This window comes from Cottoperca gobio, chromosome 17 (genome assembly GCF_900634415.1).
Source record: "Cottoperca gobio chromosome 17, fCotGob3.1, whole genome shotgun sequence".
NCBI classification, from domain to species: domain Eukaryota; kingdom Metazoa; phylum Chordata; class Actinopteri; order Perciformes; family Bovichtidae; genus Cottoperca; species Cottoperca gobio.
In genome coordinates this window covers 1572644-1598086 of record NC_041371.1, presented here as the reverse complement: position 1 = coordinate 1598086, position 25443 = coordinate 1572644, and the positions used below count along the sequence as shown (strand labels likewise).

General features: G+C 42.2%; 1 protein-coding gene across 1 annotated transcript in view; it reads right to left on the bottom strand.

The window, feature by feature from the left end:
- Positions 1–25443, bottom strand: part of myo10 (myosin X) — a 111127-nt gene that overhangs the window by 64982 nt on the left and 20702 nt on the right. The window contains exons 2-3 of the mRNA XM_029453290.1: positions 17056–17154; positions 8748–8906 (exon numbers count right to left, since the gene is read on the bottom strand). Coding sequence (XP_029309150.1) covers positions 8748–8906; positions 17056–17154 — 258 coding nt within the window. The remainder of the gene's footprint in view (positions 1–8747; positions 8907–17055; positions 17155–25443) is intronic.

Genomic DNA, 25443 nt, shown 5'->3' with positions numbered 1-25443 from the left:
AAAACACATTGGGATTGTATTTTAAATATATATTCTATATATTATACGTGTATAGTTATCTGAAATGTGACTTAAAATATTTAAACACTTAAAAAAATTACAGTTTTAGAAAAATCACAATATTAAAGTGAATTCATTTTAAATTGCAGTTTTAGTTAAATGTCTGAAATAGTTCAACGTAATGTTGTAAAGGCTTGTTAACTGTCCTTCACATTGTAGGATACAGGTATTGTAACATGTTCCCCTTTCATATCATTAATAGTTAACATTCACTGTGTTGTATTCAAAGGAACATGTTCCATGAAGGGCTGTTGGGAACGTTGGGAACCACCAGTTGGGAAAATGCAGAGAATACAGAAAAGGTGGATTATGCTGCAGGAGTGGTTTGAATTAATTTTCAATATGTTTTCTTTCCACCAAGAAAATGTTCATTATTGGATTAGTTCAATTTAGAGCAAACCATAAACGTTTTAAAACAAACACATCTACAGAGGCGAGTGTTTGGCACTCAACAGATTCTGAGTAGAGTATCACTTCCCTTCTTGACACACTTATCTAACATTGAACAGATAACACTGACAAATACACAGTATGTGTCCAACTGACCTAAAGTGAATCCTTCGCTCTGTGACGGAGAGTAACTGCAGCTAAAGAGACTTTGTGTTTACAGAAAGGCGTCAGTCAGTGCTGATGGTGTAACTGTAGAACAGAGGGAGGCATGCAGGCAGTCGGACCTGTCCAAAAAATAAGATCTCTCAGAGCCAGAGCCAGATTAATGCACTGAGAGGGAAATGAAGACCAGATGGAGAAAAACAAAAAAACTAGAGGATCAGATCCAAAGCGCTCCGCAACCTGACTGACGGCAGGAAATGTAAGCGAGGGGAGTGGGGGGTGGGACATGCAACAGTCACTGAGTTACCGTGTCACCAAGACAAATTCCTGCATTTGTTATACTTCACGATTAAAGCGATCTGATCCACAATTCATATTTAATATCTCTGTTGACGGACGGAAACGTCGGGCTGTTCAGAGGAGACGGCTTTTATTTTAAAAATCATGTATTGGCAGTTTTCACAGGTTTCCTCAGGACATGGAATCTTCTCAAACATGTAATAAACGGTGGAAAGTTTTGATTCTAGTAGAGAAAAGAAATATATATTACAAATCTGTTGTAACTTCCTGACTGGAGGACAGAGTTGTGTTACAGATGAGAATGAGAATATAACTCTTTGTCGACGATGTATTGCTTTATACTGCAAAGCAACCAACATTGTGTTTTAAAGTTTAAGAAAGTTAGCTTGTTTACAGATCGATTTATCTTCCTCAGGAGATTACACACAGCTTATTTACACACCCAGAAGTTACAGAGAAACTTCATCATTCAGTCTTTGTGTTTATCTGATGAATGTAATACAGTATTCTGTCGTTTAGCTCTGTTCTTGGTGTGGACTAACTCCTCTGGGAAATCTTGTCTCTTTAGCTGCTAAATGCTCCGCCATGTTCACCAGCGAGTCTAACTGTGTCTGTCAGCTGTTTGCTGCTGGGGGGGGGGGCTGTTTACAGCTTTGTCTCTAAAAAACAGCTGCCTGTTTCCAATGATAACTACACTATGAGCGCGGTGAGGGTGAAAAGTACTTTAGTGGGTCGGACAGTTAAACAAGATTCATTCAGCTGATAATTCTCTGAAGGTTCATCATCCAAACCAAAATGAAATCATCTGAGCCAAAAAATGTCCACCAGACAAATTTGTTTTTCTGTTAGCAAGATCATTTAACAAATAACAGATGGAGGAATAACTTCTGCCAACATTTATCGTAATTAGCAAACCAAAAATGCTAAAATTGATGCAAAACACTTTGCATAAAAAAAACCCTTGATGTGATTTGTCTTCTCATTCCAGTAAAGCTATCTGCTCACATTCCTAACAAAAATAGATCTAAATGAGAGCAATGGGCAGTGTTGGGGAAGCTCCTTTGAGAACAAAGCTTTGCAAGCTACCAACTACTTCACACTGGAAAAAGTTGATCTACAGAAAAGCTACGCTGGCTACTTACAATGTACATACAAAATTATACATTTGACATGTATTACAAATACATTGAGTTCACGACTCCACAACACAGTATCCACTCAATCTGGTCTCGCAGGAAGTAACGTAAGCACCGAGTATTTGTATTCATAGCCTGCAGGAAATGACATCAGGAGAGTTTTTGGCGAAGCGTGAAGCTCAGATGGCTGGAAGGCCTTTTCTCCACATCTGACAACAATCAGCACTCATAGCTGGACGACAGCTTCGGCTGAAACCTCTGCAAGGTAAAAGTATGTTCCACACATGCACACGTTCTGCTTTTAAGAAGTGGCTTTGTGCTTCAGTGTGTCTAAAGCGAAGTGTGTGTGTGGTCTCGAGGTGTGTGTTTATGTATGACAGATATCTACTGTGGGGGAAAAGGTGACATGAAATATTGAAACATGAAGTTTGTATAGAATGTGACTGAAAACACTGCCTCATCTGGATTCTTTCATATATTGGGACATGAATTTGGGGGAAACACAGGCAGGATTTGACAACACCAAAGTGTTCATCACTGTTATCTGCCTGGATATTCACAGATGAGCTATTAGCTGCTCTGCTCAAAGTTATTTTGACAAGAAAAGAGTGAAATGAGACTCACGGGCCGTGCAGGTTTCACCAAATGCTATGGAGTTTTCTAAATTCCAGGTTACTTGCAGCATACGTTGCACCTCTCAGTTATGAGTTGGGAGTTTGTCAAAGTGGAACACCAGCTGGCTGTTGCTGTGACTTCTTCAAATAATCTGAATGAGTCACAAGACTGATTCTGCTCTGAGCTGAAACTGACTGAGTTGTGTTTGATCAGAGCTGGAGAGAGGAAGAACATGTTTGTCTTTGATATCCCGTTTGAAGCATGGAGCGTCACAAACCTTCCACTACCTCCGCTAATCTCTTTATTCTTGTTTGTACCGGAACCACAAAACAGGTCATTAGTGAGGGATTTCTAAAAACATGTTCCAAGATAGGGCTGCAACTAACAATTATTCTCATTATTGATTAATCGTTTTGTCTGTAAAATGTAAGAACGTTGTGAAACATGTCCATAACCAGGTTCTCAAAGTCTGGTGAAGTATTTAAATGTATCCAAAACCCAAAGATATTCACTTTAATATGATATAAAACCTATAACACATTATATATACGAGACACAAAAGGTTCCTGGGCAGAAATAAAACGTTCTTGATTTGAAAGACCTCCTGCTGGGAAGAGAGAAACAGAGAGGAGTAGAGGTGTTGACACTTGAATGGCCAGACATAGGCGTGTGTGTGTGTGTGTGTGTGTGTGTGTGTGTGTGTGTGTGTGTGTGTGTGTGTGTGCCCGTGTGTGAGGGAAGAGGGGGAGTTGAGAGAAATATATTGATGGTGGACAGACGTATGAAGAACAGCGTGTGATAGAAAAATGAGAGAATGTGTTTGTCAGTGTGTTTCTATGAGAGAGGGACAGAGTTGGGGTACAGAGCAAGTCAGGGATTCCTGAGAGGGAGACAGTGTGTGTGTGTGTGTGTGTGTGTGTGTGTGTGTGTGTGTGTGTGTGTGTGTGTGTGTGTGTGTGCACAGTCTTTAGCTGCTGTGATTGTAACCAGCTGTGCTGTCGACTGGTGGCCTCAGTCGTCTCCTCTGCAGATTCTCTCACTCTCACACACACACACACACACACACACACACACACACACACACACACACACACACACACACACACACACACACACACACACACACACACAGTTCAGCTATGGAATGCTAATGCTATAGAAACGTAGCTTCACAGTTTGGCTAAAACAAAAGTTTAACAAAATGATGATTGTTGATGTGATTGTGTGTTTTTAAATTGAATAGTAATCATATTTTTCTCATGGCACTTCTTAACAAACTATAGATATTTTCCAAGCACTGCTAAGAAATGTATTGATACATAGTTTGTTCTTCCTCATCATCAGACATTTGTGCTTTTCTATTTCCTTGTATTAATACTCGCGCAAATCGCGCAACTCACGTGTCACCAGCAATGATCCAAACTACAGACTCTGTTGGAATATTTTGCTGACTTCCTGCCTCCAGAACTTCTCCTTGGTGCTCCAAAAGTTGCACAAATTTCACATTTCTCAGAAAATAAAAGCTTTTTAGTAAATGTTTGTATGATAATAAAGGTTAAATAAATACGTATGAATATCAATACATGCCAACCTGTGGTATTAAATGTTACTTGTCAGGAAAGAGAAGTTCTCCAGGCCTTTGATTGACATGATGCACAGAAATACACCTTAAACAACTGCAACTAAATTGATTATCTGATATTTAATCTTCATACTTTCTCAGCAGCAAAGGAGGTCCAGATTTAAAGACACAAAACAGTCGTGAGGATATATCTATATCTCTTTTAAAGACACAAACTGAGAAGAGATGTTAGTTAAACTAATGAATCCTCCTGATTTAATTCTCTTAGAAGTCGGCAGGGGTGCGTTCAGGAATGTCAGAGCCCCTGACAGGTTGTGACAGCGGGCCCCTCGCTGCCATGCATTAGATTTCATGCATTAGCTCATCACCTCACCTTGCTCTGCCCTCTCCCTCACAGGGACGTCTCTGGGAACCCAAGACGCATTTTAGAATGTCAGGAACTTTCCCTGTGTGTCACCCAAACTGACTTTTAGGTCAAAAGAGGCCATCTGAGAAATATAAACTCTATATATTACCTCCCACACACAGACCTTCGTATAACAAGCAGATGATACACAACCTGAGGCAGAACGTCTCTCATTGATCCACTAACCTGCTCTGACGAAACACGTAACACGATAAAACACCTTTCCTCATCGAAGACACCGAGTATCAAAAGAGACCGAATATGTGACATGACGCTGACGCAACGCTTTTCTGGAAAGTCAACACTCAAGTCCAGAAGTCACAGGACATCTGGCAGGAAGGTGGAGGGATGAAGATGAGCAGTTCATCAAAGAGCGAGAAGAAGGTCCAGTTAGCAGCAGCAGAGACAGAGTCCAGACACTGGAAGCATCTGACCACTTAATTACTGGATGTGGTATTTAAATATTCATTTATAAAAGGTCTTTAAATGTCACTAAGTACATCTACTCAGATACTGCACTAACTTTGTACTTTTACTCCACTACATCTATCGGACAGCTTCAGTTATTTCCTCCAGATGTTTGTGATGAACTGAAAGTGTTTCCTTCATGTGTTGAGAAGATCCTCCTTCTTCAGCTGAATGAAGTCTTTAAAAAGCTTGCCTTAGAGAGTTCATTAAAATGATAATTAAATAGCATCTATAAACTTATTCAAAGCTGAGACTTCAGAGGGTCATTAGTTTGCTCTGAGTACCAAACTCTTTTTAATGTATGTATTTGCTTACCTGAGAAGTCAGCACATGAACTATCATTTTAAAGACTACTGTTGGCTCTCTTGCTTAAAGTTCTTCCCTTTCGCCCACTTCACCAAAAACTCTCCTCTAATTATCCCTCTTTGCAACTTCTGGCCCACAGAGGGGGAAACAGTGGAGATTGGAGTGACTGTGATGAATTGATTGGATAATTTCGACCATACGGGAGCATTCAGATGTGAGTCAAGTAACGAGATGGCATTTGTCAAAAGTTAATGTGGCCAATGCGTGCAGAAAGCACAAGGCTGCCTTGTTTAGCTGCAGAAAGTGCTGGGTCAGCTTTATTCATTAGTCCATAAGTACAGAAGGAGACATAATGGTTGAGACCCTTTGTCTTCTACACCATACAGTACACTTTCATAGGCTCCTGTACTCTGACGGGTCAGCAGCAACACAGTGGCTTTGTTTGCTAATAAGCTCAGTGTGTAAAGCAGGACAGTGTGGAATAAATTACTTTGTTAGCATCGGCTCTGAACATGGAAGCACCATGCTCACCAGTACTACCATCGGGGTACACGAGACATGCCACCTCCTCTTACAGCTCGTCCGCCGAGGAGGTTTGGATTTCGGCTCAGCGGGATTACTGAAAAACTACGGGCGCGTTTCTCCTGAAACTTGGTGGAAGGATGACGAACGGACTAAAGTAGAACCCATTCATTTTCGGAGCGGATCTGAATAATGGAGCACATCGAGAGTTCGGGCATTTGTGATGCGTTCATCTAGTTTTGATCGGGAAAATAACTTGCAGAGTTGACGACTGACACATAGCGGACGAAAGTAAATGTTGGGTTGATGGCTTCTTCTTTGTAGCATCCATGTTGGTGGCACAACACGACATGAACACACCGAAGTCGGAAGAATGAGGAGCCTGTGAATGCAACATTGGCCTTTGATACCCCCAACAAACACCCATAAGAAACCTAAAATAAAGAGTTATTTGTGCTTAAACCTGAACAAACTTTAACCGTAGTGCCGTCACATCATAGAATATATTTATTTTTGACTTGTTATATCAGAAAACATGGAAAGAAAATCGTATTTTGTTGTTTAATTTAGAGGTTATGTCCTTTTGCGGCCTCCTGTGTAATTGATGCCTTAATCTTGTTACTATAAATATCAGTTCTGAGGCAACATATCAGATTTCACTCAGTTCCCTCTGGAGACACAAAAGGCTTTATGAGCTTTTTTCTCCCAAACACCTGGAAACACACTTTGATGTGTGAAAGATGCAGAGTTTCCCTTTAATTCATAATATGGACAAACATCTTCAAAAACGTGTTTCGGTCTGTTGGACAGAAACACGTCATAATAAAATGGACTGAGTAACATAAGTGAGTTGAACAGAGGCAACACATGTGATCACATATATCACAGAGCTAACATGCTATTAACTGTCCTGTCTCACAGCTTGGACAACACGGCTGCTATCAGAGCCAGCACCCATCAGCCAAACTCCCACCAGGGAGACCACCACTGGAGAACCGACTCTGCAACCAGCGTCAAACCAAACAAACCCAAACTCTAACCTTCCTCCTCTCACTTGGCAACCTGCTGCTCTTGGCTGCCAAACAAGGAGCTCCGTTCAGCGCCGTCCAGGTTTAACAACTTGGAACCAAAAAAGGCTGAAAATCTCTCGACTTGTTTGAGTTTCATCACCTGGTCAACGCTGTAGTCGTGGAAACATCAGTAACAAGTCCTCCAACAATACTCCAACAGGACTTCTGATTAGAATATACATGTTATATTTGTAGTGATAGTAAAGTGATGTGTCATGATCAGCAGACCCTGAACCCTCCTGTGAGCTCAGGCGGAGAGAAAGCATCTAAAATAAGGATTGGCACAGATCATGGCTGAACCGTAAGAGATGAAAATAAAGATCTGAAGCAACAGAGAGAAACTTTAATTGATTAATTATGTGGGCAGAGAAACACTCGGTTGTTTCAGTAAGAACTAAAGGAAGAGAAGAGAATTACAGAAGGAAACGTATCTTCTACTACGACAGTGTGTAAAGAAGATATAGAAATATTTATGTAAAAAACTGTAAAATGATCTTATTTTGCAAATGTTTTACTGTAAAAGGTTCTGAAAGGAGTTTAACTAAATGTTGTATTCATGCGTTTGAGCGCACAGGTTTGTATTTTGTTGTTAAAAACCTGCAGTCTGCACACGTGTCTCCTTTACATCGTGCACACACACACACACACACACACACACACCTTTGGATTAGGTTGACACGTGTGTTTCACCTCGAGTTAAACCTTCACTGTAATAAATCAGAGACAGAAAGCTAAACGTTTTCTGACAGGATATCCAGCCTCAGAGGGACGCGTCTCCCTTTGCACCCCCGTTTCTCAACAACAGCAGCGTTCTGACCGAGACGCCACCTTCTCTTCTCTGCCTGCGTGTGTCCGGGCGTTATCTCTGTTTGTGTTTGAGAAACTTCAGCCGTTCATGGGAGAGCTCTTGAAAGAAGGCCGTGTCCCCTGTCCCCCCCCGTGATACTGCAGATATGATTGAGCTTGTTCTACGTGTCCTTAAATCAGAAGCTCTCCATGTTTTATCATCAGTATAAACAGGAAGTTGTTATTTCTTCACTTCTGAGGTCACGGTTTATAGAGAAAGAATTTGACATTAAATGAACTACATGACGTTCACTTGTGACACGTATTGTTGGGGACAATAGAGCTTTATTTTTGTATTTATGTTTATGATTTTCTCTGGTTTTCTACAAATGTTTCACGATTTTCTTTTTGTTTTCAATTCTTTAATTTTTTAAATATAGGTGGACAACATAATACAACTCCATCTGTATCAATACACCACAACCCCCTTTATATTTACCGGTGGGTTTTATAAATCTTAAATACATTTTTATTTAAGTTTTTGGCAAATTGTGGATTAAATTACAGACGATATTCACTTTATTTCTTTTTTTTCATCTTGTCCAATATTTATTCTTACTTTTATTTTAAAGCTTATTTTTAGTTTGTTTTATCTTATTTTATTTGTTTAATTATTTTCACCTTTTTATTATGCATTTTGCACATTTATACTTTTTTTATTTACATGTCTATTAAATGTAAATAAAATACTCTATAATTATGTTCTGGTTCATCTTTTTCTTTCTTTTCAAACCAGCTAAATTAGAACTGCCATCATGTTGCACATTGAAACAAGCTCAGCCAGACCCAGCGGACAAAATCAAACATTTTGTGAAGAACCATGAAGTCAACAGCTTTACAAACTGTTGGTGGAAGTCATCAACATTCGCTTGTAGGAAACTTACATAGATGTGTCTCTGCTGGTAGCGCAGGAAGAGGTTGTGCATGATGGCGCCATCATGAAGGTCCTCGAGGGTGGACATGTCCTCCACCCCTCTGATGCTGCTGTGATGCATGGGCTGCACCTTCTGTCTGCTGAGGGCGTTCTGCTTGTAGGTGTACACCTGGATCACAGAATGGAGAAATATGGAGATGAGAATCCTGTAAGAATAACTGCATGTGTCAAAACCCAGAGGAACGGTTCTGTACGGCTGACCTCCACCTCAACATTAATGTGCTTCTCAAGAGGAACGTGGACTTCAGGCTGACAGATCTCTACCACGACTTCTACATCTTTATTATTAGATGCAGCGAGTGAGCCGGTCCAGAACAGGAAAGGGCGAGACCTCCATACCACAGCAGCTTTTCATATTGTAAGTGTAACACAAATAAACTTACAGAAGGCCTGAAATACTAAAACAAACGTCTAATTATCTGCAGATTATTTAGAAATTCAACTTTGTAAGAATCATCACTGACTCTTATCAGGGAGGAACTATGAGAGGACATGTGCTGCAGTAATAATGATGATGATAGGAAACAGCTGGGAGAAGAACCTGGACCAAGACAGGAAAACCCAACAAACCTGGATATGTTTGATGTTGAAACGGAGTAGAACCAGATAATATTTTGCAAACAGATCCTAAGTTTGAGCAGAAGTTCAGGTGCTGTTTTCCTGGGAGGAAGATGATATACCTCGAGGTGTGAAGCTTTGACAGGAAGCATAAACCAGGTGTGACTGAGAAAAACGCTCTGACTGACTGACGGGCAGGAACATCGTCGTCCTGCGGCTGATGCAACACACATGCAGGACACATGACTGAATATTAAGGGTCAATATTCAACTAAATAAAAAGGGTCAAAATGTGAGTGGTAAAAATCAATCACTGGTGGAGATGTTGGTGGAGTGAAGCCAGGTGGAGGTGCTTTCTGCTTTCAGTGGTAGAAGAAGAATCCAATACAAAACTTTTTCCACAATGTTCAGCAAAGACACAGACAGACAGACAGACAGACAGACAGACAGAGAGAGAGACAGACAGACAGACAGACAGACAGAGAGACAGACAGACAGACAGACAGACAGAGAGACAGACAGACAGACAGACAGACAGACAGAGAGACAGACAGACAGACAGACAGACAGAGAGACAGACAGACAGAGAGACAGACAGACAGACAGAGAGAGAGACAGACAGACAGACAGACAGAGAGACAGACAGACAGACAGACAGACAGAGAGACAGACAGACAGACAGACAGACAGACAGAGAGACAGACAGACAGACAGAGAGACAGAGAGACAGACAGACAGACAGACAGAGAGACAGAGAGACAGACAGACAGACAGAGAGACAGACAGACAGACAGACAGACAGACAGAGAGACAGAGAGACAGACAGACAGACAGACAGAGAGACAGACAGACAGACAGACAGACAGACAGACAGACAGACAGACAGACAGCTCTATGTTGCTTCTTGTATGCTGGGTTGTATGTGTCTGCCTGCGGTTGACTGTAATTGTTATTTGTTGTCAGGTGTCTCTTTAAAAAGGATTTAATCTCTACATTAAACACTAAACTCCAACCATCAGACTGATGTAGTCAAATGTTTGTGGAGGAAAAGTAGAAAGATTCTTCAAAATGCAAATGAAAAAGCAGAACCTCAGAACACAGGATCATGTATCGTGTGTGTGAACACAGCGTTGTGCAATGCTGTTGGAAAACAAGTTTGTGGAGTGTTCACAGTTCAGGAGTGAATGTTCAGTGTGTCCTGCGGGCAGAACGTCTACCTTCCTATCGGGGTTTGGAAAAAAGAAACTCCTCACATCACATAGTTCTTGTCTCCGTCCACACAGGTGACGTACGGAGACATCTGAGGTGAAGATGAGCCGGTGAGCTTCAGCAGACGCTGCTTATCGTCTGTGTCCGAGGACGAGGCTGAGCAGCTCTTCAAGACTAAACTCTGTCTATCCTACGACGACGAGTCAAAACCAGTGATAACCAGTGACACTGAGGCACTGATCCCTGTAATCTCGTATCCTCTCAGCCTCATAGAGACTTATTGTGTGTGGGACCTGTCACTGCGGTATCTGCCCGGCAGGACTACAGGCTTCAAGGTTGAGTTTCAGCCTTCATGCCTCTGTAAAGAATCTCATGTGAGTTCCAAAGAGGAGCTCACAGTCAACACGTTTTATACAAGTCTAAAGTTTAACATCTGCATCGAGGAGAGCGGACAGTTCATCTCAAGACATGTGTGTAACGTTACAGTGAGGTATACAATCATCCAGAATCAGCTGGAGACATAATTCATTCATCATTTCTTGTCATTATCAAGTCCATCACATCCTTCCGACAGACACGGGGCGCTTTGGAACGAAGGAAACTCAAAGTTAATATTCTCTTTTCTGCCATTAGCTGTATTAGATTTGACAGCTTCCATATAAAACAATAACTCTTTCCACATGATGCTCTTATCAGGAGTTACAAGCCTCCAAAATATGAATTTAGCACAAGAACATTGAGGGAAACATCTTTTATATTTAGACTTCTGCTCCTTCTGCTTTCTACAGTCTCTCAGTAACACCAGCTCAACGTCAGACTACGTGTTTGGCCACAGGGCAGTCCGAGGTTAACGAAGACCTCACATTACGTCGGGTTCCTGGTTGGAAAAAGAAGAGCAGCCAAAACTGCTGCTGACTCAGCCTGTTCCACACACAGTAACACCATGAAGATTATTCAATAACACACACACACACACACACACACACACACACACACACACACACACACACACACACAGACACACACACGCTGGTCGTTGATCCGCTGTGACCGAGTGACCCAGGGTGACTTTTCCTGAAGAAAGCTGGTCTCTGTCTGAGGAGTCACATCTGACCCCCCCCCCCCACATACACACACACACACACACACACAACCCCCCCTCAGCATCCTGCCAGGCCTCATTCATCACATTCCAGCTTCAGTGACGCTTCAGGGGAAACTGAACGTCACAGAAACGTCTTTCAGACGAATGAAACGTGATCGAGCCTTTTCTGCGTCATCAGCGTTCACACCCTGCGTGCTCTGATGGTCACAACGTCCACAGAGTCCACGTCATAACATTACAGTTCTAACAAATACACTTCCATCATGACCTTCACATTTGCAGGTGGTCACAGGTGTATTGTTGCATTTCTGTTGAGTAATATTTGACTGACATGCAGACGAATATGACCAGATATACCTCTTGTAAAGTGCTACTGGAATATCTTGCAACTGGAGAATGAGAGTGTTAGCACATGGTCCCACCAACAGTGAGATACTTGGTGCAGGGGGACGTTGTGACTTTGAAATAGGAGAGAGACAAACACAAAGTGTTGACAGGAAGTCAGAAGTTCTATTGTCTCAAACACCAGTGTATGCAGTAGCATGGATATTTCCCTTGATGCGACCTAAGGGGTCTACACGGTGTTCACAGCGGTACAGCCGAGCCTCCGCAGAGGCTTGTGCTTTGGCTTTGTCCTAATTAGGTTTCTAATTGGTCCAGTTGTCTGTGTGGAGGGTCCACGCCTCGGAAACAAAGCCGTGGGGCCATGGGGCCCCGGACGCTAAGCCTAGCGACAGATGCTAACAGGAGTAAATCTGTGTGCAACAAAGCCATTAGACAGCATCAGTGCAGAGCGGGAGGAGGTGGTGGAGTCGCTGCTTCACCCGAGGATCACTAGGCTCTGGTGCCGGATCAGTTAGGACACAGTGTGTTGTTCTAACTCATGTGGATCAGGAACGTGAATATATATGTTCAGGCAACTAGAAGACTCTTAACCAGAGACGCTTGCAGCGAGTGACGGAGGAAGCGTTGAACTGATATGTGTTTCTGCTGATACTGCAATATTAGTTTATAAGTGAATGTGAAAAGGAAGCAACACATGTGTATTTATCAGCTAATAGTTGAGCAATGCATTGCTTCTGAAGGTCTCTATTCATCCACATTCTTAACATTAACTTTATTTTGTATCCCTTGGACAAAAATATAAATGCAACACTTTTGTTTTCGCCCCCTAATTTCCACGAGTTGAACTAAAAGACTTGAGACTTTTTCTTTGCAAACATGAAGCTTATTCGTCTCAAATGTGTTACAATGTGTGAGCACTGCCACACACACCTTCCAGCTGACAGGTGGAACTGCATGATTATCACACAGGTGTGTGTTGGCCTGCTCACAATAAAAGACCACTGTAACGTTTATCTTTATTTCAAGTTTATTAACACAGATTTTAACATCATTTGAGAGAAAAAAGTATTTTGTGTGCATAGAAAAGTCTTAAAATGGGAAAACTAAAAGTATTTTAGTTTAGCATCGGAGGATTGTAATGACACATCTTCGGTCAGCTGTTCCCCCTGTGAACGACTTGTGTTGTGTGCTGCAGCTGTAAGTGACCTCGAGTGGTCAATGCAACCTTTAAATATCAGTGTGTGTATGCTGTGTTTGTATGTGTGTGTCCTCGGAGGTCGCAGGGTTTCTCTCGTCTTGCTCGGGTTTCAGTGTTTTTGACTGCGCAGACAGTCTCCTCCTCCGGAGCTGACTGCAGAACAATGCAGCAGGAGATGAATGGTGATTCAAAGAGCAGCTGCTGCTTGTGATGATGATGATGGAGGCGGAGGGGGGGGGGGGGGGGGGGGGGGGGTTTACCTGTTCAACTCATATGACACATATTAAAACGTTGTTTCCTGCTCTGACAAACTGATTCCTGGTATGAAAGTCAGAGTTGTTATTAAATGTTATTGATTAGCTTCCCTCAGTCTTCAAGAGCTGCGAACACACCTGAAGGTTTCAGGTGTGAGGCTACAAGGGTACACTACTGGAGCAACACTCACATGTAAAGATGCTTAAAGTGATAATCTCAAAGTGAAAGTATTGCAATATTTATATATTTGCAGTATTAACCAATTACCAATTACCAATAAGGTGTCGCCAAATCCACCAGCACTGAAGTCTTAAAGGGGACATGTTATGCTCAGGTTTAGGTTTGTACGTGTATATACAGGGTTTGTGCTAGAACTTGTTTACATGCTTTAATGTTTAAAAAAACACATTATTTTTCTCACACTGTGTCTGAACATACCTGTAACCACCCTATCACTTTAAGACCTCCCCCCCCCGAATAAGCCCAGTCTTCTCCGATTGGCTTGTGAGAACAATTGCACACACACACACAATAAAAATGTAATATCCAAATTGCAGTAGCTGCAAAAAAATTGTCAAAATTAAGTATTTTTAGTATTTTACAAACTTAAAAATAAATTAAAGATCCTAAAAATCACAATAATTTTAATATATTTTTCAATATAAATATTATTATTTCCTCAAATATCGTGAACCATCTCGTATTGCAGTATCAGTCAAATCTCATGGAATCACAATTAGATATTTCTTTCCAAATCGTTCCGCCGTATATTTATACTAACTCTTCTCTGATTGGTCAGAACAGGCTTTTCCTCACAAAGAGCCACATCTGCTCCAAGCTGAACAGGTGAAGTCCATCTCCAGTTACAGTACACACAACAGAGACATGGCTGGCAGACACACACACACACACACACACACACACACACACACACACACACACACACACACACACACACAAGTTCCCTGCTTTGCTCAAGGGCACGCACACTACACACGCTCTGTTTCAGGGATTTAACCTTTTTAGAGCTCTAGAGCAGATTGAGAGTGACAGTCTGGAGCTGCTTTCATTTCAAAACTCTGAGCTGATCAAATTAAAACCTTCCGGTCCTTCACGGCTTACACCAATATGTCCTTTATGAACACTGGACACATCATCAGTAGTGCTGGTTCATTCATTTACAGCAAACACAGGAGTCGACCAGGACGATACACTAACATATGAAAACAAATTTAGGATTTAAACTGAATCGAGGAGAGGAGGAGAAAATGAAAAGAGAAGTTAAACATGAAAAAGACGAGACGAAAAAACAAAACAAATAAAAGACAAGAGACAGAAAAGAGATAAGAGAATTGAGAGACAAACAAAAGAAGCCAACGAGAAGATAAGATTAGAGACAAGACGAGAGGGAGGAGGAAGACAAAAGGAGTCAAACAAAAGAGGAGAGAGGGAACAACACGACAGACTAAATATAAATAAAAATATAAAGATAAAAAGAAGTAACAAAAGACACAACAGAAAAGAAGAGAAGAAGATAATCACTTAACATGACAAGACAAAAGAATAGGAACAAGAAGAGACAGCAGAACTTATCTGTACGAAGGACAACTTGTTTCTACGTCTGTTTGTTTACAGCCATGCTAGCAGCTCTGTAAAACTAACTGATGCATCGAGCTAAATGCTATGGCAGGTAATTACCCTCTTTGTTTAGCCTGTTAGCATGCTAACATCTGCTATTAGCAGTAAGCACTACAACTGAAGGCCTTTACACACCGAGGGGCGACTCAGAATTGCTAAATACTCGCCTGCAAATATTGTATGAGTGAGACTTTTATTGTGAAAGGTAAGAACAGAATAAGTGGATGAGGTAAGGTTGAAAGGAGTGATAAAGTTTGCCATCTTGGTTCAGACTATGGAGCCTCTGTGTTGTTGTTTTAGAATCTATAACCTCATAAATATAGACACAACTCAACCCATTTGCAGAAAGCTTGGAAAAATCTAACTACACACGTTCTAAATATATACCAACATCCTGTCGTTGAGACCAACCGGTGTGTGGAGGGTCATTAGCTTTAGTGAGCAGCAGGTCTAACAGAGTCTCTGAGTGAATTGGAAGCAGCAGATAAGAATGTTTTAATCTGCCAGTAAATCTGACAATACGCTGGCTCATCATGACCCTAAATCCCTCAGCGCTCACATTTACAGACCGTCTTCTGGTATTGAGCTTCACACAGGTTATTGTTTGTTGGCCTGAACATTTAGTAGTGAAAACTCACAGAAGTTCAGGCTTGTTAAAAAAAAAGGTATTTGCAGATTTAGCACATTAACAACTCAGAAAGTCGAACATTTTGCTACATAACTTGCCGATTTGATGAACGCGAAAACATGGCCGACAAAAGTACATGTTGGGTTGACGTTTCTTCTTTGTAGCTTTCATGCCGTTTCCACATTACGACTTCGAGCTCATGAACACACCGACGTTGGAAGAAATACTTCCCAAAGACTTCGGGAGATGGGACCATCGGAGGAGCATGTGAAGTCACCATTGGACTAGATTAGCGGTGCATTATAACGATGCTCAAAACCTCTAAACACACTTGCATCCGAAGTGTCATGACATGATGGTGGTAGCTTTGCATGTCTTCCACGTGATCGCTTTGGTGTTTGGAGTCAAAGCAAAGCTTCAAAAGCAAAAGGTTCCCGATGTGTGAAGATACACACTTCATGTTGCCCTCATGACACATTACAGGCAATCTAAAGATGTGGAGTTCAACACCTTACAGAGGAAACATCACAGCAAACTACGAGAAAAAGTTGGATCTCTATAACTTCTTGACGGGTTGATTCATGTTAATTCTAAATAACCAACCCGAAACATACATAAAACCCTCAGTGACCCCTGTTCCATTCGTCCTTCACCTCGTCTGTATCCGCTGTTTTGACAACACATGGATCAAAGAGGTAACGCAGAACCATATGGGGTTTAGGGGATTTGCAGCATCTTGAGCTGATCCCAAATTATAAGTGGACCTCTTTAAGCCTTTGCCCTCTTGTGGGACAGTAAGGTCAGCTGAAGAACATAATATTAGGACTTTACGGCCAAATAGTAAGAGTTGCTTCTGCTAAAAGGGCTTTTCATGCATCCATTTTTGTTACTTTTCCCACATCTAAAGCACTGTAAATGTTCCGCGAATTAGACCAATAATGAAATAAACACCGATCACATGGTTTGACGACACAATAACAGAATCATTGTGTTCTTTTTCGTGTGACTAAACTGAAACAATTAGCCCAATAAAGTTAGGTTGCTGCTTTGGTTCCCTCACATGCACTTCATGTCTCTTCTTCACATGACTGGTGTTTAAGCATCAGTGGAAATAAAAGTTTTTCTCTTAATGTACTTTGTGGGAGACAGGAAGTAGAGTACGGTCCAGGAACTGAAAGAGCAACTGAGAACCAAAAGTCAAAATGCAGGAAAAGTTCCTGGGTTTGTAAAAACATTCTTCATAGAAGGTTCTGATGGGATGCAACCCTCAGTTTTTAAAAGACATATACAGATCACATGAAAGGAACTTCAGTGGTTCTTACCTGGCCATAGTCTGTGGCAAAGGCAACAACACCTCCAGAGCATGAGGACACGGTGCTGGGAAGGTACTGCTCATCCTCCCGTAACCACACCCGGTCGCCCTGCAGGAAAAGAAAAAAATGTTTTAATTATCAGGCACGGAAGTTTACTCCATATAGAAGAAAGTAAACCCAAATACAACAGACTAAAACAAAGGAAACCGATCCCATACTTCAAACCAGGATCCCCAGATAATCCAAGGTGTGCAAAAAATCAATCAACTGCTTCCATCATTAAGTTGTCTCCTAACTGGGAGAGACAAATCAGAGAGAAAACATTGTTGAAGGTTTGTTTTCTCCTGAAAAAGGTAGTTTGAGGTCATGTAATGCTGTACTTTATGAAACTGCATCATCCTCCATCTGTTACCATGGCATTACCACGACATTGGAGGCCCTCGGCTGTGGCGAAAACTCTGCAGTGTTGGGTTTCAGAGATCTGTACCTGCAGGCCACAGTCACCCAAGGGGGCCAGTGAACCTGCATGTGTATTGCTGCGTTTTAGTGACCGACAGCAGAGCCAGAGTCAGAAAACACTTTCATACCCCTTGACCTGGTTGCTGCAGTGTTTCCCCGCAGCTAACAGCTGGATATGTAATCACTGCAGTCCCCCCACTCTGCAGCGTGTGTGGAGAATTAGCAGACAATGTGTGGAATTCAGGAAAAAAGTCTGAGTCTTAACTGTATGTTTGGAGGTTTGTATCTTTTCATATTTTCTGGCTTTCGATGTGCCAAAATGGTGAGGGACTGCCCACTGTCGGATGACTTATTATTTACGAAACCCAATAGTCTGAAAAATGTCCCATTGGAAAGAAAGCCCATTTGTCCCAAAGCCTGCATCCTGAAAACAAATGCACATTGTTCTGAAGGACCATTGATATATTTTGTACTACTATGGTGAAGGCATGACATGCCCTACTCTGCCGCCAATCAGAGGCAGAGTAGGGCGGGTCATTCCCTTGCCGTCATTCTGCATAATAATTAGCTGTGAGATGTTTGTTGCAGGGAGAGTTTGTATGTTTGGAGCAATGGGCATTTGTTTTTGGAATAACGGACGTTCGGAAAATTGGGTTTTGGTCCAATGGGACATTTTTTGGACTATTAGGGTTTCAGAATAATGAGCCGTCGACATGGCACCAAATGATGACATCGTAGATTGTGGTATAGTGCAGGACCCATCCTCCAGGTTTTGCCTGCACCTTTTTAGGATTCTTTGAAGATTATATCCGTTCGATGGTATTCAGTGGAGAATTTCAACTAGTAGCACCAAACTCTGCCTTCTCCTCCTGTTGAAATATGACTGAGCCGAAGAACCAAGGGGCCCTCGAAGTGGATTCCCTCTTAAATCGTATAGCCACATGTGCAGTTCTTCATTAGCGTGACAAGCTAATGCTAATGGGAAAAACAAACGCTGCACATTTGTGAGATGCCCCTCTTTGTGAACCAGTCATATGAACGACCTTTGACCCACAAGCCCTCTTTCTGACAGAGTTGTCCTGGTGTGGCGGAGAGGGGCACCTGGCTGGGAAAAAGTTAGCGGATGAATGGATGGAGAGTAAAACACACACACACACACACACACACACACACACACACACACACACACACACACACACACACACACACGGCAAAGCTCAGGTCTGCAGTGTCAGCAGTGGATCAGAGGGGAGCTGTGTGTTGTTCTAAACCCTCAGCTGTCCTCTCTGAAGAGGGAAACTGCACGATTCAAAGGTCCTGGGATCTCCTGGGATGCTCACAGGAAACTCATAAACTCATCTTTTGATCACATGAAGTCTAACAGAGACTCGTCTTTCTTTACTTTGTTGCTGCACAATTTATAAAGGAAAACTTTCACAAAACTGATCTGTGATCGTCTGTGAGGTTCTTGTTTTAGATTGGAAACAGAGAGAGGATGAGCAGCAGACGTCCACTATAAACCAATATTCTTCTGGTATTGAGACACGGACTAACTCATTGTTGGTTTTGGTCTTTTCATGGGATTTGTTGACAAGCTTTTATATCAAACTATTCATAGAACATTTTGGGTAAAACAGGCGTATGAATACACACAGAAAACGTCATTGTGGTGTTGACAGCGGCTGACGTCTGGCTCTTTGATGCTACAAAAAGGAACCAAACAAAGGAAGATGTCCCATTGTAACGTGCACAAAGAGAAGGCGTGTGCTGTTTACCAGCCGAGACCATATGGACATTCCTGATGTGCACCACCAGAGGAATCTGATGCTAGGATCAAGTCTGGATGGAGACAGAAAGAGAGGGGTCTCCCTCCGCCCACCAGCACACTTTAAGTCTCTTTTACCACCAAAGACTCCAACACACACACACACACACACACACACACACACACACACACACACACACACACACACCCATCCATGTTCTTTGTGGGCAGCGTGTGCCGCCCGCCCTCTCTCTGCTGAGGGGAGAGAAAGAGGCATCTTATTGTGCTTTCTCTCCCTCCTCCCTTAATCCACTCCTTCTCCCCTCCCTCCCTCCCTCCCTGCCTCCCTCCCTCCCGCCTTCACACACTTTGACCCACAGAGCTACTGCCGTTTCTAAACTAGGGCTGTGTGCCAAAAGCCTGTGCTTCACCTCGTCTGCGTCATTCATCACCACTGATTGCCTGAACTCTGAACATCAAAGATCTCGTTTGTACTTTCCGATGGACCAAAGAAAGTGAGGACCCGAGGTGCATATCTCTGCTAATGGATAAAAAACACTTCTAGAAAAAATGTAGAGAAAAGCAAAGAAAAGCAAACAGACAGGAGCCAAAGCATAAGGCTTCTGTACGCTTAATTCAAAGTAGTTCGTATGCAGGTATGACTATACGCAACATGACGCAGTGTGGTGAAGAGCCGGTTATTATACGCCGAGTTTCCACGGCACAGCTCTACTCAACTCGACTCGCTGTTTTTTGGTCTTCCATCAGTTAAAGTTGTGGGTAGAACCTGGTACCTGGTACTGTTTGTGGTACAAAGGGGAATAACAGAGAGATAGTTGTGTAAAGAATGCAAATTAAGAGCTTGAGAGAGTAAAAAAAAAAAGGTTTAAACCTTCTTTCACTGTGTAATGATTGTTAGATTTACTATTTAGAAAGATACAAAGATTTTGGAACGCTGCAGGTCCCAGAGTCTGCCGTCAGAAAGGAGGTTTCAGATGCGTTTAGTCAAACTGACCAGAACTCCATTTAAAGCAGACTGAGGCTGTGAGAACTCCCGTCTTACTTTGTGGTTTATTAATGTTATTCAGTCTAATATCCGTTCCAGTTTGGCTTCAAACCATCTAATGTCATGAATGTTTGAGATTCCCCAATGTTTTCACTGTGCCGCAAAGTCTCTACAAATAAAGACCATGATATTCTAGAAATGTCCTGAACCACCAGGAATCCCATAGATCAGCTTTCATAGACTCAAGATGTCACAAAAACCCGCTCGACACAAAGCCAACAACTTTTAAATAAAGTAAGAAAAATAATCCACAACTGCTGTTCTGTGGGTTTCGTACGAAAGCAGAGACATGAAAGGAAGCTGGTCTTCAGCCGAGCTAATGTCAACACACGAGTACGGAGACGCGAAAGAGTCTCGACTGGGACGGGGAGCTGTGGATCAAGGCCCAGCTGTTGCACCAGTCAGACCTCTTAGCCGCTCATTCCAGTTAAACCTGAGTAAACGATCTCACAGAGTCAGTGGTGTCACAGCGTGGCCTTAATCAACCGGTCGGATTATTCAAGTGGGAAAGAAGCTGCATCTCACAGTAATAAAGCAATTGTATCATCCAAAAAGTTTGGATTTAGTGAGGAAATGAACTGGCTTTATAAGGTTTTGGTTTCTCTGTTATGTCAGCAATCCTTTTCTGAGGGCAGATGTCATGTCCTAGAAAATATTTTGACAAGGAGTAGATGTTGATAGGACAGCCTGCACCAACACTGGAGCCCGATTAAGTCAAAGTCGTAAAATGTGGTTTCAGTCCATTCAGATCCGTAAGAGTTGGAGTTCTGCACATCCACCACTGTATAACATCCTTGGTCCTCAAGTCAGCCACATGTGTGAATTGTCCATCGAGACGAGTTCTTCTGGCCTTTCTCTCAATCCCGACACCTCCTCCCGGCCAGAAAGCAAAAGACCAACACAAACCTCCCGCCCTGAAAGCTCTGGGGGTAAAACCGAGCCAGTGACCCTTCTCCTGCTTCTATTTTCCCTGTGAAACCTCGACATGTGTGGCTAATGCTCTCTCTGCGGGATACAGGCGGGGGTAGAAGCGAAGATCGGTGGTGCTGGGAGCGTTCGTACGCTGCCGGGGTTGGAAATGAGCAGCTGTCTCGTTTGAGAGATTCCTCTTCCACTCCCATAACAAACAGAGTCCTGTGTTCGACCACAGCCATCCTCTCTATCAGAGCCCTCAGTGGGAAAGCCTGTAGGGCCATCTTATTTTCTGTGTGGATGTAAAACTTTGACTCGACACAACTGCCGGGATGTTCTCTAAGAGATGATGCAAACAGCTGGCACTATTTGCTGCAGTCTGTATTTATTCTTCAGACCTGTAACTGCCTCTGCAGAGGACAGCAGGAGGTTTGCAGGCTATTCGGAGCAATAAACACGCCGGCAAAAGTCCAGTTATTTTCTACTGAGTGTGTCAACACCATGTAGCCACTACTGAACTTTGACCTCGTCTACGCCGGCCATGCAGAGAAAGCAGCAAATCAGCAACAGCTGCAGTCCTTCATCAGTGTCCACCGGATCCGTTCAGCCACAGCACTGCTCTGTTCGGAGAAGCTTTTGACTGAAAAGACTGAAGGTGTTAAAAAGACACTTTCAGTCTGTGCTGTGAGCAACATTGAGAATGAAGAGCAAAGCATGACATTGCCCATGCACGAAGAAGACTACAGCTCCTACGCTGCTTTTTTACAAGCTGTGTTTGTAGAATGCTAAGAAGAAACTGTCATTTTATCTTAACATGATGACCTGGTAATATGTTAAATATTCCCAAAGTTGGCTTCAAAAGTTGTGATCGATCAGCCAGTTCCTGATTTAAATCCAGATTTTGCCATTTTTAGACTTGGCTTTGTTCATACAAAATTATTGCACAGCTTTGTAGGGCAATATTTAACATTCGAGAACTTCTTTTGTTAAATGAAATGATTGAAATATCAAGAAAAAGGTTCAGTATCAACACTGAAACTCATCAGTATCAAAATATTTCAAACGATACCAGCTGTAGTTGTCACTGTACCAGGCAATGCATCAGTAGATACTATAACATTGTCTGAAGTCTCCACCAATCACGTCCCTTTTGGGATAATCCCCCCCCACCTGCAGAACAGCAGGTTTCCCTCAGTCAACCGAGTGGAACAGATTATCTGCTTCTTGTTTGTACAAGCCCCACATGCTCATCACGCCGTCTCCCTCGAACATCAGGCGGAGAAAAAAAGATGGTTGTAAAAAACCTGCTTCTCCTCAAAGTGTCACGCAACACTTTTAAAATCCCCCGTTTCAAAAGGTGAACAACGGATCAAAAGCGGCGCGTCACACACCTTTTATCTCATGTTTGCAAAGAGGGGTAAAGGGCTAATGCACCCGCTTTTTTGATCTCGACTGTTTGCGTGCAGGTGTGCTCCCTGTTTCTCTTCGTTTCATGACCCACGAGTTGTTGGAACATCTTCAAAAACTGTCAGCTTTCAAATAGGAATTATTCAGTCTGAAAAACACTCGTCTCTGAGAGGCATTTACTGCCCATCTACCAACACTCACTCAGAAATATAACAGTCACTTATGCTACAGATGGTTTTTCTAAATGGCAACAATAAGGCCTCTCGTTCAGCCTTTCCTTTGACCAGACTGGCCGGCGATGGCAACAGATGGAGAGCAAACACAGACGCCTTTATCACGTTCTCAGTCCCAAAGGTACTGATGCATGTCCATTGTAGCAGTAACACTAATAGTGCAGTGTAACAGTGTGTGGCAGACGGCAGTATCAGGCCTTTTGTTTTGCTTTGCTTTTGGGAGATAAGCATGGAACAGCTGATTAGACAGATTGATCATTAACTTTTAGAGGGAAGTGTTTTTTATGGCCGAGGTTAAAGAGAGTAACCGTCTCTCTCCACATGTTCACCGTTTGTGTGTTTTTGAATTTGTCTCTCATCCAGTCAACAGAGAGCAAGAAGACAGTCATGGATCCCAAAGTTAAAGTGCTGCAGAGGAAGAAATCTCATGAAGCTTTTACATTTCAAAAACACCTTTTTGTCGGAAGGCTTTCCTCTTCGACATGACAGAGGACAGGTGGACACTGTGTCATTTTTACCTATTTTAAAACTTAGTTGAAGTTGAGACCTTCTCATTGTCCAGCTGTTGCAGGACAAATCTTACAAATCTTACATCGAAGAGCTTTTGCAAAACAAATGTAGGTCTTGAGGGAAATGGAAAGAAAGTGTTCAGTGTGACAGTGAGTGACAACACAATAGAAACAATGCACACAGCAGTGTTTAGTGGGAAGCTGCTCTCTGGGAAACACGGCCAGGAGGAAGTCTGCGAGCGCAAATTGACCTTGAACCTTTGTCAGCATGCGGCACGGACCAATCAACTCGCAAAGCCTTTGTGGAGAACCAATCAACACAAGTTCAGCGGCAGAGGTTATTCAGATTTGAATGACTGGACACACACAGTGAGAGCAGCGGATTGTGAGAACTGATTAGGCTGCAGTATTGACTTTTGGAAAAGTCTGGGAAAGACTCACAATGACTCACACACATCAAAATAAACTCACAATCATACATTACGTCAGTGTGAAGCCATTTCTGTGCAATACAGATGCACACATTTCTCACACACACTGTATGCACAAACATCAATATACAAACTTTAATCAAAACACATGCATTCATGATCACATGCAAACAAATGCATAAACTCACAAAGCCATGTATCAACTATTATCTTCAAAATGTGCAAAATTAAAAATGTTAGCATGGTTGGCGTTCTCATTTCTCAATGAAATATTTAAATAAATAACAAATCGGTTTCATGAGCGCAACAGAATTATAAATACAACAAAATAAATTGTGTCTAGTCTTGTTTTAAATAGTTAAAAAGTCAGAGGATAACAAACGTCACTCTGTGGAGCACGAATGTCTCAAATATCACTGGTGATTCCTTCAGTGTTTGAATGCTTTAGTCTGTTTTCATTATCTTGATTGTGGACATGTGTCCTTGAAGCGTAGCTCGCTTTAATGTTCTTCATTCAGTCGGTCTATCAATGCAGCTTTTTACTTCTCTTATCTCTACGTATCTTTTGGAACCAAATTCTTCTTTAATCCACTCAGGACTGAAGTCTACGTTCTCAGGAAACTCCTGTTGGGCCAGACGTTGTTTTTGCTTTAAATAGTTTCGCTTGAAATGTTGGAGCGAGCACAAGTGTGTCACTTGATCTGAGCAAAATGTTGCTTCACTGCAATCAAACGTTTCTTCTTTGCAAGCCTGAACATATAAAACTCCTGGACCCCCTTCAGTAGATGACGTCCCAGACGGTAGCTGGATCTACAGAATGCATAGCACACATCATCCGTCATAATAACTGCTGCCTTCACTTCAGCTCCCCTTATTGAATTTCCAGACCTTAATACCCCTTAATTAGATGTTACATACCACTTACCCACGCAGCTCAGGGAGCAGTGCCACGTAGTATTCTACATACGCGTCTGCTGAAGCTGTTCATGATACATCACATGTCATTTCGTCCGAAGGTTTTTCCAAACTTTAATCTGAATTAACAGACTGGTCAAAGATCACTGTGTGTGTATACGGGAGATTATAAAACGGACATGTCAAATCAAGCAATCTGATTGGTTCTTAGCCGTGATATAATGAGCGTATATCACGGGTAGAATTGTCGTTACTTTTCACAACAAGTCAGTATCCCTCCGCGTCTGAGAAAAAACTACAACCGTTACAGCTGTTAAATTACGTCCGTTAAGAAACACACTTACAAAGCTTTACTATTTAAATAAGAACAGAGTTCCATTCGTTCAGTTGCTTTTATTATAAATAATATCAGCGTGAAATGACAATAATCAAACATGTACTATACAGGCTGAAACACAGACGTGTTTACAGTTCAATCTGGTTCCGGGTTCCGGTCACGCATGTGCCAATACAAGGGACCGTCCATTTAGTATAGTACAATGTTCTCTCCTCTGGAGGAGTGGATCGATCAGTGCCTATCTCCAGAGAAGAAAGCCCCTAAAAGACGACATGCAGAGCTACGTGAAGAGCAGGTAGACCACATGGAAAAAAACTAAACGAACAGAACACCGCTAGCTGTTAGCGCGCTAGCCGTTAGCAC